Source organism: Oncorhynchus nerka, unplaced genomic scaffold, assembly GCF_034236695.1.
Source record: "Oncorhynchus nerka isolate Pitt River unplaced genomic scaffold, Oner_Uvic_2.0 unplaced_scaffold_1006, whole genome shotgun sequence".
In the NCBI taxonomy this organism is placed as follows: domain Eukaryota; kingdom Metazoa; phylum Chordata; class Actinopteri; order Salmoniformes; family Salmonidae; genus Oncorhynchus; species Oncorhynchus nerka.
Window position 1 is genome coordinate 49,666 of NW_027040294.1, and position 13,607 is coordinate 63,272.

Here is a 13,607-nt window from a genome sequence, read left to right on the forward strand (position 1 = left end):
TCTTTGACCCCAGTGAGTGCTCTGTTTGTACTATGTCATGTGTGACGGTCTTTGACCCCAGTGAGTGCTCTGTTTGTACTATGTCATGTGTGACGGTCTTTGACCCCAGTGAGTGCTCTGTTTGTACTATGTCATGTGTGATGGTCTTTGACCCCAGTGAGTGCTCTGTTTATACTATGTCATGTGTGACGGTCTTTGACCCCAGTGAGTGCTCTGTTTGTACTATGTCATGTGTGATGGTCTTTGACCCCAGTGAGTGCTCTGTTTGTACTATGTCATGTGTGATGGTCTTTGACCCCAGTGAGTGTTCTGTTTGTACTATGTCATGTGTGATGGTCTTTGACCCCAGTGAGTGCTCTGTGTGTACTATGTCATGTGTGACGGTCTTTGACCCCAGTGAGTGCTCTGTTTGTACTTGTCATGTGTGACGGTCTTTGACCCAGTGAGTACTATGTCATGTGTGATGGTCTTTGACCCCAGTGAGTGCTCTGTTTGTACTATGTCATGTGTGACGGTCTTTGACCCCAGTGAGTGCTCTGTTTGTACTATGTCATGTGTGATGGTCTTTGACCCCAGTGAGTGCTCTGTTTGTACTATGTCATGTGTGACGGTCTTTGAACCCAGTGAGTGCTCTGTTTGTACTATGTCATGTGTGATGGTCTTTGACCCCAGTGAGTGCTCTGTTTGTACTATGTCATGTGTGATGGTCTTTGACCCCAGTGAGTGCTCTGTTTGTACTATGTCATGTGTGATGGTCTTTGACCCCAGTGAGTGCTCTGTTTGTACTATGTCATGTGTGATGGTCTTTGACCCCAGTGAGTGCTCTGTTTGTACTATGTCATGTGTGACGGTCTTTGACCCCAGTGAGTGCTCTGTTTGTACTATGTCATGTGTGATGGTCTTTGACCCCAGTGAGTGCTCTGTTTGTACTATGTCATGTGTGATGGTCTTTGAACCCAGTGAGTGCTCTGTTTGTACTATGTCATGTGTGACGGTGACCCCAGTCTTTGAACCCAGTGAGTGCTCTGTTTGTACTATGTCATGTGTGATGGTCTTTGACCCCAGTGAGTGCTCTGTTTGTACTATGTCATGTGTGACGGTCTTTGACCCCAGTGAGTGCTCTGTTTGTACTATGTCATGTGTGACGGTCTTTGACCCCAGTGAGTGCTCTGTTTGTACTATGTCATGTGTGACGGTCTTTGAACCCAGTGAGTGCTCTGTTTGTACTATGTCATGTGTGATGGTCTTTGACCCCAGTGAGTGCTCTGTTTGTACTATGTAATAGAGAGCAATAGTAAAGGTGTATTTTTGTAGGTACTAACAGAGGCTAAGGCTCGTTGGATAAAGCCTATAAATTAATGGATAAATGCCACAGGCTGATTGGGAAATAATCTTCATGTTTTTAGGATAAATGTCATGAAAATAAGGTTCTGAAGGGTTAAACACAGGCTGAGTTAACTGAGATTTGGTGAAGGTCACGTTTGACTGATATGTCATAACGACTGATATTATCTCCTAGAACACAGCATCAGTTAACTAACGGTCATGTTAACTGTTTGAATGTTTCTCCTAGAACAAACATTTATGTCATCAAAACAAGGACACATAAAGGTCAAACTGGCTCCTAGAACAACATTCATGAAGGTCACGTTAACTGACTGATATTATCTCCTAGGACACAGCATAAAGGTCACGTTAACTGACTGATATTATCTCCTAGGACACAGCATAAAGGTCACGTTAACTGACTGATATTATCTCCTAGGACACAACATAAAGGTCACGTTAACTGACTGATATTATCTCCTAGAACACAACATAAAGGTCACGTTAACTGACTGATGTTATCTCCTAGGACACAACATAAAGGTCACGTTAACTGACTGATATTATCTCCTAGAACACAACATAAAGGTCACGTTAACTGACTGATGTTATCTCCTAGGACACAGCATAAAGGTCACGTTAACTGACTGATATTATCTCCTAGGACACAGCATAAAGGTCACGTTAACTGACTGATATTATCTCCTAGGACACAACATAAAGGTCACGTTAACTGACTGATATTATCTCCTAGGACAACTGAACATAAAGGTCACGTTAACTGACTGATATTATCTCCTAGAACACAACATAAAGGTCACGTTAACTGACTGATATTATCTCCTAGAACACAACATAAAGGTCACGTTAACTGACTGATATTATCTCCTAGGACACAGCATAAAGGTCACGTTAACTGACTGATATTATCTCCTAGGACACAGCATAAAGGTCACGTTAACTGACTGATATTATCTCCTAGGACACAATAAAGGTCATAAAGGTCACGTTAACTGACTGATATTATCTCCTAGGACACAGCATAAAGGTCACGTTAACTGACTGATGTTATCTCCTAGGACACAACATAAAGGTCACGTTAACTGACTGATATTATCTCCTAGGACACAGCATAAAGGTCACGTTAACTGACTGATGTTATCTCCTAGAAACATGTTATTATAAAGGTCAACTCCTATAAAGGTCACGTTAACTGACTGATATTATCTCCTAGATCTCCTGACACAGACATAAAGAACCCCCCCATTGTGAACCAAACAGAGGTGAAAAGATAACTGTTTTTAGTACTGATATTATCTCTGTATGGTCCTTGGCCTCTGTGTCTGTGTGTGTGTGTGTGTGTGTGTGTGTGTGTGTAGGACTGTCTGTACCTTGGCCTCTGTGTCTGTGTGTGTGTGTGTGTGTGTGTGTGTGTGTCTGTGTGTGTGTCTGTGTGTGTGTGTGTGTGTGTGTGCGGTCCTTGGCCTCTGTGTGTGTGTGTGTGTGTACGTGTCCTGGCCATAAAGGTCACCTCTGTTAACTGACTGATGTTATCTCCCCAGTAACACAACATAATGTGTGATGGTCTTGACCCCATATAACTGACTGATGAGTTCTGTTTGTACTATGTCATTTGTGATGGTCTTTGACCGCAGTAGTGCTCTGTTTGTACACAACGGTCTTTGACCCCAGTAAAGTCATGTGTGATGGTCTTTGACCCCAGTGAGTGCTCTGTGTGTACTATGTCATGATGGTCTGATGTGCTCTGTTTGTACTATGTCTCCTAGTGACACAGCATGAAGGTCTGTTAACTGACTGATGTCATTATCTCCTAGTCATGACACAGCATAAAGGTCACGTTAATGTCATGACTGATATTATCTCCTTTGAACCCAGGACTCTGTTTGTACAGTCATAAAGGTCACATTAACTGACTGATATTATCTCTTTGAACCCAGTGAGAATGTCACAACATAAAGGTCTTTGACGTTAACTGACTGATGTGTATCTCATGTGTGATGGTCTTTGAACCCCAGTGAGTGCTCTGTTTGTACATGCATAAAGTCACGTTAACTGACTGATATTATCTCCTAGAACACAAACATGAAGTGTCTGCTCATGTGTGATGGTCTTTGACTCTGTGACTGATGTTATCTCCTAGAACACAACATAAACCCCAGTGAGGTCATGTCATCGTTAACTGACTGATGTTATCTCCTAGAACACAGCATAAAAGGTCACGTTTTGTCACACAGCTAAGTTAACTGACTGATATTATCTCCTAGGACACAGCATAAAGGTCACGTTAACTGACTGATATTATCTCCTAGGACACAGCATGAAGGTCACGTTAACTGACTGATGTTCATCTCTGATGTTATCTCCTAGGACACAGCATAAAGGTGATATTATCTCCTACGCATTCAAACTGACTGATATTATCTCCTAGAACACAACATAAAGGTCACGTTAACTGACTGATGTTATCTCCTAGGACACAACATAAAGGTCACGTTAACTGATATTATCTGATGTTATCTCCTAGAACACAACATAAAGGTCACGTTAACTGACTGATAACTGACTGATATTATCTCCTAGAACACAACATAAAGGTCACGTTAACTGACTGATGTTATCTCCTGAGGGACACAACATAAAGGACACACGTTAACTGACTGATGTTATCTCCTAGACACAACATAAAGGTCACGTTAACTGACTGATATTATCTCCTAGAACACAACATAAAGGTCACGTTAACTGACTGATATTATCTCACAGAACAAAAGGTATCAGATCTCCAGCATGAGTCTGTGATGACTCTAGGACACAACATAAAGGTCACGTTATTTTCAGCACAGCATTTTATCCTGAACTCCCTGACTGATATTATCATTGGAAGGAACGGACTGACAACCAAACAGAGGTGAAAAACATAATGACTCATTTCTGTTTTTTGAGTACTACAAGCTGGTCACGTTAGCTCTGTGTGTTAACTGACTGATCCTTGGCCTCTGTATGTGTGTGTGTGTGTGTGTGTGTACTGATCTGTATGGTCCTTGGCCTGTGTCTGTGTCTGTGTGTGTGTGTGATGTGTGTGTTATGTGTGTGTGTGTGTGTGTGTTATCTGTAGAAACATGGTCCTTGGCCTCTGTGTCTGTGTGTGTGTGTGTGTGTGTGTGTGTGTCTGTGTGTGTAATGACTCTGTGTGTGTTTTGTGTGTGTGTGCGGTCCTTGGCCTCTGTGTGTGTGTGTGTGTGTGTGTACGGTCCTTGGCCTCTGTGTCTGTGTGTGTGTATGTGTGTGTGTGTGTGTGTGTGTGTGTGTGTGTGTGTGTGTGTACTGTCTGTACGGTCCTTGGCCTCTGTGTCTGTGTGTGTGTCTGTGTGTGTGTGTGTGTGCGGTCCTTGGCCTCTGTGTCTGTGTGTGTGTATGTGTGTGTGTGTGTGTGTGTGTGTGTGTGTACTGTCTGTACGGTCCTTGGCCTCTGTGTCTGTGTGTGTGTGTCTGTGTGTGTGTGTGTGTGTGTGTGTCCTGTGTGTGTGTGTGTGTGTGTCTGTACGGTCCTTGGCCTCTGTGTCTGTGTGTGGCCTCTGTGTGTGTGTATGTGTGTCTGTGTCTGTGTGTGTGTATGTGTGTCTGTGTGTGTGTGTGTGTGTCCTCTACTGTCTCACAGTCCTTGGCCTCTGTTTCTGATCTGTGTGTGACAGACTCTCCAGCCATCTGCAGCAGGTGAATTGGCTTCTGTGTGTGTGGTTTACCCTTCAGACTGTTACAGTTGATGGCAAGGATCCTTCCCCTCTGTGTGTGTATGTCCTGTGTGTGTGTGTGTGTAGTGATGTGTGTCAATGTCCTGTCCCACAGTCTCCTGTCCTATCTTCAGTGAGAAAGACTCTCCAGCCATCTGCAGGGAGGTTAACCAATAGGCCTTCCCCCGATGTGGTTTACCCTTCCTACACTGTTAACACCAGGGTAGTGTTCATTAGGGATGTATTAAGGATCCTGTCCCCCGATGTGGATCGCTCCTGTCCTACACACAGAGAAACACCAGGGTAGTGTTCATTAGGGATGTATTAACCAATAGGATCCTGTCCCCGATGTGGATCGCTCTGTCCTACACACAGAGAAACACCAGGGTAGTGTTCATTAGGGATGTATTAACCAATAGGATCCTGTCCCCGATGTGGATCGCTCCTGTCCTACACAGAGAAACACCAGGGTAGTGTTCATTAGGGATGTATTAACCAATAGGATCCTGTCCCCGATGTGGATCGCTCCTGTCCTACACACAGAGAAACACCAGGGTAGTGTTCATTAGGGATGTATTAACCAATAGGATCCTGTCCCCGATTTGGATCGCTCCCGTCCTACACACAGAGAAACACCAGGGTAGTGTTCATTAGGGATGTATTAACCAATAGGATCCTGTCCCCGATGTGGATCGCTCCTGTCCTACACACAGAGAAACACCAGGGTAGTGTTCATCAGGGAGCAAACGTTATGAACCCGGGGATGTATTAACCAATAGGATCCTGTCCCCGATGTGGATCGCTCCTGTCCTACATACAGAGAAACACCAGGGTAGTGTTCATTAGGGATGTATTAACCAATAGGATCCTGTCCCCGATGTGGATCGCTCCCGTCCTACACACAGAGAAACACCAGGGTAGTGTTCATTAGGAGCAAACGTTATGAACCCGGGGATGTATTAACCAATAGGAAGTTGCACATTATCTGGCTACAGTGTGTTCTGCTGAACATGACCCAGGAGAAGAGGCCTTCGGTCTGTGTGCAAAGAGAGTGTCAACAAAATAATCTGTCAGATTAACGCCCCCCCAGAAACCTCAAATCTTTATCCTACTGAGCCAAACACATTTTCTGTCCTCAGACCAGCTGGTCTGGCGTCTGCCTGAGCTATCCAAACCTCCCCAGGGTGTCAGTCAGTTCTACCCAGCACCACCGAGGGAGGGAGGGAAGGAAGGAAGGACAGAGAGACACAGAGACACAGAGAGAGAAAGACATCCTGTCCCCTGTCTGTCATCTTCCATCCTGCCCTGTCTGTCATCTTCCATCCTGCCCTGTCTGTCATCTTCCATCCTGCCCTGTCTGTCATCTTCGATCCTGTTTCCTGTCTGTCATCTTCCATCCTGTCCCCTATCTGTCATCTTCCATCCTGCCCTGTCTGTCATCTTCCATCCTGTCCCCTGACTGTCATCTTCCATCCTGTTTCCTGTCTGTCATCTTCCATCCTGTCCCTGACTGTCATCTTCCATCCTGTTTTCTGTCTGTCATCTTCCATCCTGCCCTGTCATCTTCCATCCTGTCCCGTCTCTGCCAGCTACCCACACCCCATTCCCCTGTCTCTATCCCACACCCCATTCCCCTCTCTGTACCCACACCCCATTCCCTGTCTCTACCAGCTACCCACACCCCATTCTCCTGTCCCCTGTCTCTACCAGCTACCCACACCCCATTCTCCTGTCCCCTGGCTCTACCAGCTACCCACACCCCATTCCCTGTCTCTACCAGCTACCCACACCCCATTCCACACTCTGCCACCCACCATTCCCCTGTCTCCTAGTACCTCTGTCCCACACCCCATTCCCTGTCTCTGCCAGCTACCCACACCACATTCCCCTGTCTCTGCTAGCTACCCACACCCCATTCCCCTGTCTCTACCAGCTACCCACACCCCATTCCCCTGTCTCTACCAGCTACCCACACCCCATTCCCCTCCTGTCCCCTGTCTCTACCAGCTACCAGCACACCCCCCCTTCTCCTGTCCCCACCCCATTCCCTGTCTCTACCAGCTACCCACACCCCATTCCCCTGTCTCTACCAGCTACCCACACCACATTCCCCTATCTCTCTACTAGCTACCCACACCCCATTCCACTGTCTCTACCAGCTACCCACACCCCATTCCCTGTCCTGCTAGCTACCCACACCCCATTCCCTGTCTCTGCTAGCTACCCACACCCCATTCCCCTGTCTCTGCTAGCTACCCACACCCCATTCCCCTGTCTCTGCTAGCTACCCACACCCATTCCCCTGTCCCTGTCTCTACCAGCTACCCACACCCCATTCCCCTGTCTCTGCTAGCTACCCACACCCCATTCCCTGTCCCTGTCTCTACCAGCTACCCACACCCCATTCCCCTGTCTCTACCAGCTACCCACACCCCATTCCCCCTGTCTCTACCAGCTACCCACACCCCATTCCCCTGTCTCTGCTAGCTACCCACACCCCATTCCCCTGTCTCTACCAGCTACCCACACCCCATTCCCCTGTCTCTGTCTCTGCCAGCTACCCACACCCCATTCCCCTGTCTCTACCAGCTACCCACACCCATTCCCTGTCTCTGCTAGCTACCCACACCCCATTCCCCCCCTGTCTCTACCAGCTACCCACACCCCATTCCCCTGTCTCTACCAGCTACCCACACCCCCCCCTGTCTCTGCCATTCCCCATTCCCCTGTCTCTACCAGCTACCCACACCCCATTCTCCTGTCCCCTGTCTCTACCAGCTACCCACACCCCATTCTCCTGTCCCCTCTATACCAGCTACCCACACCCCATTCCCCTGTCTCTACCAGCTACCCACACCCCATTATCCTGTCCCTGTCTCCAGCTACCCACACCCCATTCTCCTGTCCCCTGGCTCTCTACCCACACCCCATTCCTGTCTCTACCAGCTACCCACACCCATTGCCCTGTCCCCTGTCTCTGCTAGCTACCCACACCCCATTCCCTGTCCCCTGTCTCTACCAGCTACCCACACCCCATTCCCTGTCTCTGCTAGCTACCCACACCCCATTGCCCTGTCCCTATCCACATACCCCACCCCATTCCCCCCCTGTCTCTACCAGCTACCCACACCCCATTCCCTGTCCCTGTCTCTACCAGCTACCCACACCCCATTTCCCCCCTGTCCCCTGTCTCTACCAGCTACCCACACCCCATTCCCTGTCCCCTGTCTCTGCCAGCTACCCACACCCCATTCCCTGTCCCCTGTCTCTGCCAGCTACCCACACCCCATTCCTCTGTCCCCTGTCTCTACCAGCTACCCACACCCCATTCCCTGTCTCTACCAGCTACCCACACCCCATTCCCCTGTCTCTACCTAGCCCCTGTCTCTACCCACACCCCATTCCCCTCTACCAGCTCCCACACCCACATGTCTCTACCAGCTACCCACACCCCATTCCCTGTCCCCTGTCTCTACCAGCTACCCACACCCCATTCCCCTGTCCCTGTCTCTACCAGCTACCCACACCCCATTCCCCTGTCCCCTGTCTCTACCAGCTACCCACACCCCATTCCCCTGTCTCTACCAGCTCCCACACCCCATTCCCCTGTCCCCTCTCTACCAGCTACCCACACCCCATTCCCTGTCTCTACCAGCTACCCACACCCCATTGCCCTGTCCCCTGTCTCTACCAGCTACCCACACCCCATTCCCTGTCCCCTGTCTCTACCAGCTACCCACACCCCATTCCCCTGTCCCCCTGTCTCTACCAGCTACCCACACCCCATTCCCTTCCCCTGTCCCCTCTCTACCAGCTACCCACACCCCATTCCCCTGTCTCTACCAGCTACCCACACCCCATTCCCCTGTTCCCCTACCCACACCCATATCTCTACCAGCTACCCACACCCCATTCCCCCTGTCTCTACCAGCTACCCACACCCCATTCCCTGTCCTACCAGCTACCCACACCCCATTCCCCTGTCTCTACCAGCTACCCACACCCCATTCCCCTGTCTGTCTCTACCAGCTACCCACACCCCATTCTCCTGTCCCCTGTCCTGTCCCACACCCCATTCTCCTGTCTCTACCAGCTACCCACACCCCATCCCTGTCTCTACCAGCTACCCACACCCCATTCTCCTGTCCCCTGTCTCTACCAGCTACCCACACCCCATTCCCCTGTCTCTACCAGCTACCCACACCCCATTCCCCTCTGTCCCCTTCCCCTGTCTCTGCCAGCTACCCACACCCCATTCCCTGTCCCCTGCTCTCTACCAGCTACCCACACCCCATTCCCCTGTCTCTACCAGCTACCCACACCCCATTCTCCTGTCCCCTGTCTCTACCAGCTACCCACACCCCATTCCCTGTCCCTTCCCTGTCTCTACCAGCTACCCACACCCCATTCCCCTGTCCCCTGTCTCTACCAGCTACCCACACCCCATTCCCCTGTCCCCAGTCTCTACCTGCTAGCTACCCACACCCCATTCCCCTGTCTCTACCAGCTCCCACACCACATTCCCCTGTCTCTACCAGCTACCCACACCCCATTCCCTCTACCAGTCCCCTTCCCCTGTCTCTACCAGCTACCCACACCCCATTCCCCCCCACACCCATTGCCCTGTCTCTGCCAGCTACCCACACCCCATTCCCTGTCCCCTGTCTCTACCAGCTACCCACACCCCATTCCCCTGTCTCTACCAGCTACCCACACCCCATTCCCCTGTCCCCTGTCTCTACCAGCTACCCACACCCCATTCCCCTGTCTCTACCAGCTACCCACACCCCATTCCCCTGTCTCTGCCAGCTACCCACACCCCATTCCCCTGTCTCTACCAGCTACCCACACCCCATTCCCCTGTCCCTGTCTCTACCACTACCCACATTCCCCTGTCTCTACCAGCTACCCACACCCCATTTCCCTGTCCCCTGTCTCTACCAGCTACCCACACCCCATTCCCCTGTCCCCTGTCTCTACCAGCTACCCACACCCCATTCCCCTGTCTCTACCAGCTACCCACACCCCATTCCCTGTCCCTGTCCCCTGTCTCTACCAGCTACCCACACCCCATTCTACCAGCCCCACACCCTGTCCCCTGTCTCTACCAGCTACCCACACCCCATTCCCTGTCCCCTGTCTCTCTACCAGCTACCCTACACCCCCATTGCCTGTCTCTGCTAGCTCCCCACCCCATGTCTCTACCAGCTACCCCCCACACCAGCTACCCACACCCCATTCTCCTGTCCCCCTGTCTCTACCAGCTACCCACACCCCATTCCCCTGTCTCTACCAGCTACCCACACCCCATTCCCTGTCTCTACCCCTGCTCTGCTACCCACACCAGCCCCTGTCTCTGCTAGCTACCCACACCCCATTCCCTATCTCTACCAGCTACCCACACCACATTCCCCTGTCCCCCCACACCCCATTCCCCTGTCTCTACCAGTCTACCCACACCCCATTCCCCTGTCTCTACCAGCTACCCACACCCCATTCCCCTGTCTATCTCTGTCTCTACCAGCTACCCACTAGCTACCCACACCCCATTCCCCTGTCTCTACCAGCTACCCACACCCATTCCCTATCTCTGCTAGCTACCCACACCCCATTCCCCTGTCTCTACCAGCTACCCACACCACATTCCCCCTGTCTCTGCTAGCTACCCACACCCCATTCCCCTGTCTCTACCAGCTACCCACACCCCATTCCCCTGTCTCTACCAGCTACCCACACCCCATTCCCTGTCCCTGTCCCACACCCATCTGCTAGCTACCCACACCCCATTCCCCTGTCCCCTGTCTCTACCAGCTACCCACACCCATTCCCTGTCCCCTGTCTCTACCAGCTACCCACACCCCATTCCCCTGTCTCTACCAGCTACCCACACCCCATTGCCCTGTCCCCACCCCATCTCTACCAGCTACCCACACCCCATTCCCCTGTCTCTACCAGCTACCCACACCCCAGCTACCGACACCCCATTCCCCTGTCTCTACCAGCTACCCACACCCCATTCCCCTGTCCCCTGTCTCTACCAGCTACCCACACCCCATTGCCCTGTCCCCTGTCTCTACCAGCTACCCACACCCCATTCCCTGTCCCCTCTCTACCAGCTACCCACACCCCATTCCCCTGTCTCTACCAGCTACCCACACCCCATTCCCCTGTCTCTACCAGCTACCCACACCCCATTCCCTGTCTCTACCAGCTACCCACACCCCATTCCCCTGTCTCTCTACCAGCTACCCACACCCCATTCCCCTGTCTCTACCAGCTACCCACACCCCATTCCCCATCTCCCAGCTGCCTCCCCTGTCTCTACCAGCTACCCACACCCCATTCCCCTGTCCCCTGTCTCTACCAGCTACCCACACCCCATTCCCCTGCCTCTACCAGCTACCCACACCCCCCTTCCCCTGTCTCTACCAGCTACCCACACCCCATTCCCCTGTCTCTACCAGCTACCCACACCCCATTCCCTGTCCCCTCTACCAGCTACCCACACCCCATTCCCCCCTGTCTCTACCAGCTACCCACACCCCATTCCCCTATCTCTCTACCAGCTACCCACACCCCCCCTATTCCCCTGTCTCTACTAGCTACCTACACCCCCTAGCTCTCTCACCTCTCGGCCAGCGACACCCACCCCTAGCTCTCTCACCTCTCTCTACCAGTCCTCCCTTGGTGAGGCTGGAGATGACGATGGGGTCAAAGGGCTCCTCTGTGCCTGAGATGGTGATCCCCAGCGGGCCTCCATATCTCTTCAGCTCCACCGTGTAGATGATGGATCCAGACAGCTCCTGTTCGTCTGGAACACAGGACAACACAGTGTCTACCTCCGTCCCTTGGCTTTACAACTCTGTCCCCATGCTGGGACAAGCACTGGTCAGGGTTAGGACCAGGGTTAGGACCAGGGTTAGGACCAGGGTTAAGACCAGGGTTAGGACCAGGGTTAAGACCAGGGTTAGGACCAGGGTTAGGACCAGGGTTAGGACCAGGGTTAGGACCAGGGTTAGGGTCAAGGTTAGGACCAGGGTTAGGGTCAGGGTTAAGACCAGGGTTAAGACCAGGGTTAGGACCAGGGTTAATACCAGGGTTAAGACCAGGGTTAAGACCAGGGTTAGGACCAGGGTTAGGACCACGGTTAGGACCAGGTTTAAGACCAGGGTTAGGACCAGGGTTAAGACCAGGGTTAAGACCAGGGTTAGGACCATAGACCATATAGGGTTAAGACCAGGGTTAGGACCAGGGTTAAGACCAGGGTTAGGACCAGGGTTAGGACCAGGGTTAAGACCATAGACCATATAGGGTTAGGACCGGGGTTAAGACCAGGGTTAAGACCAGGGTTAAGACCAGGGTTAGGACCATAGACCATATAGGGTTAAGACCAGGGTTAGGACCAGGGTTAATACCAGGGTTAAGACCAGGGTTAAGACCAGGGTTAGGACCACGGTTAGGACCAGGTTTAAGGCCAGGGTTAGGACCAGGGTTAAGACCAGGGTTAAGACCATAGACCATATAGGGTTAGGACCAGGGTTAAGACCATAGACCATATAGGGTTAGGACCGTTTAGAATTTACAGCATTTTTTGTACATAATCCCCCCCATTTTAAGGGACCAGAAGTATTGGGACAAATTCCCTATTAAAGGAAGTAGTAAAAAGTGAAGCGTTTAGTCTCGTATCCATAGCAATGACAACATCAAGCTTGTGCCTCAAATTGGTTGGATGCATTTCCTGTTTGTTTTGGAACTGTTTCAGATGATTTTGTGCCCAGTAGAAATGAATGGTAAATAAATGCATTGTGTCATTTTGGAGTCACTTTAATTGTATAAATAAGAATAGAATATGTTTATAAACACTTCTAAATTCATGTGGATGTTACCATGGTTACGGACAGTCTTGAATGAATCTCGAAATAATGATGAGAAACTCATTCAACCTCGTAGTCATTGTATGATTTCAAATACAAAAGTGCTGGAGAACAGAGCCAGAACAACAACAAGGGTCCTTTTGGAGCTCACTGTACAACAGCATGGAGATAGTTAACAGCTCCAAGCTAGATAACAGCTCCAAGCTAGATAACAGCTCCAAGCTAGATAACAGCTCCAAGCTAGATAACAGCTCCAAGCTAGATAACAGCTCCAAGCTAGATAACAGCTCCAAGCTAGATAACAGCTCCAAGCTAGATAACAGCTCAAGATAGATGCTCAGCCAGATAGAGCTAGATAACAGTGTCCAAGATAGATAACAGCTCCAAGATAGATAACAGTGTAGGGCTAGATAACAGACTGGAGCTAGATAACAGTGTAAGCTAGATAACAGTGTCCAGAGCTAGATAACAGTGTAGAGCTAGATAACAGACTGGAGCTAGATAACAGCTCCAAGCTAGATAACAGTGTAGAGCTAGATAACAGTGTAGAGCTAGATAACAGTGTAGAGCTAGATAACAGTGTAGAGCTAGATAACAGACTGGGCTAGATAACAGCTGTAGAGCTAGATAACAGTGTAAGCTAGATAACAGTGTA

The 13,607-nt window shown here is 50.5% G+C and overlaps 1 protein-coding gene across 1 annotated transcript in view; it reads right to left on the reverse strand.

The window, feature by feature from the left end:
- Positions 1–13,607, reverse strand: part of LOC135570275 (glutamate receptor-interacting protein 1-like) — a gene marked incomplete at its 5' end in the record, with an annotated part of 98,259 nt that overhangs the window by 7,016 nt on the left and 77,636 nt on the right. The window contains 3 exons of the mRNA XM_065016389.1: positions 5,004–5,130; positions 5,852–5,883; positions 11,743–11,889. Of these exons, the coding sequence (XP_064872461.1) occupies positions 5,004–5,130; positions 5,852–5,883; positions 11,743–11,889 (306 nt within the window). The remainder of the gene's footprint in view (positions 1–5,003; positions 5,131–5,851; positions 5,884–11,742; positions 11,890–13,607) is intronic.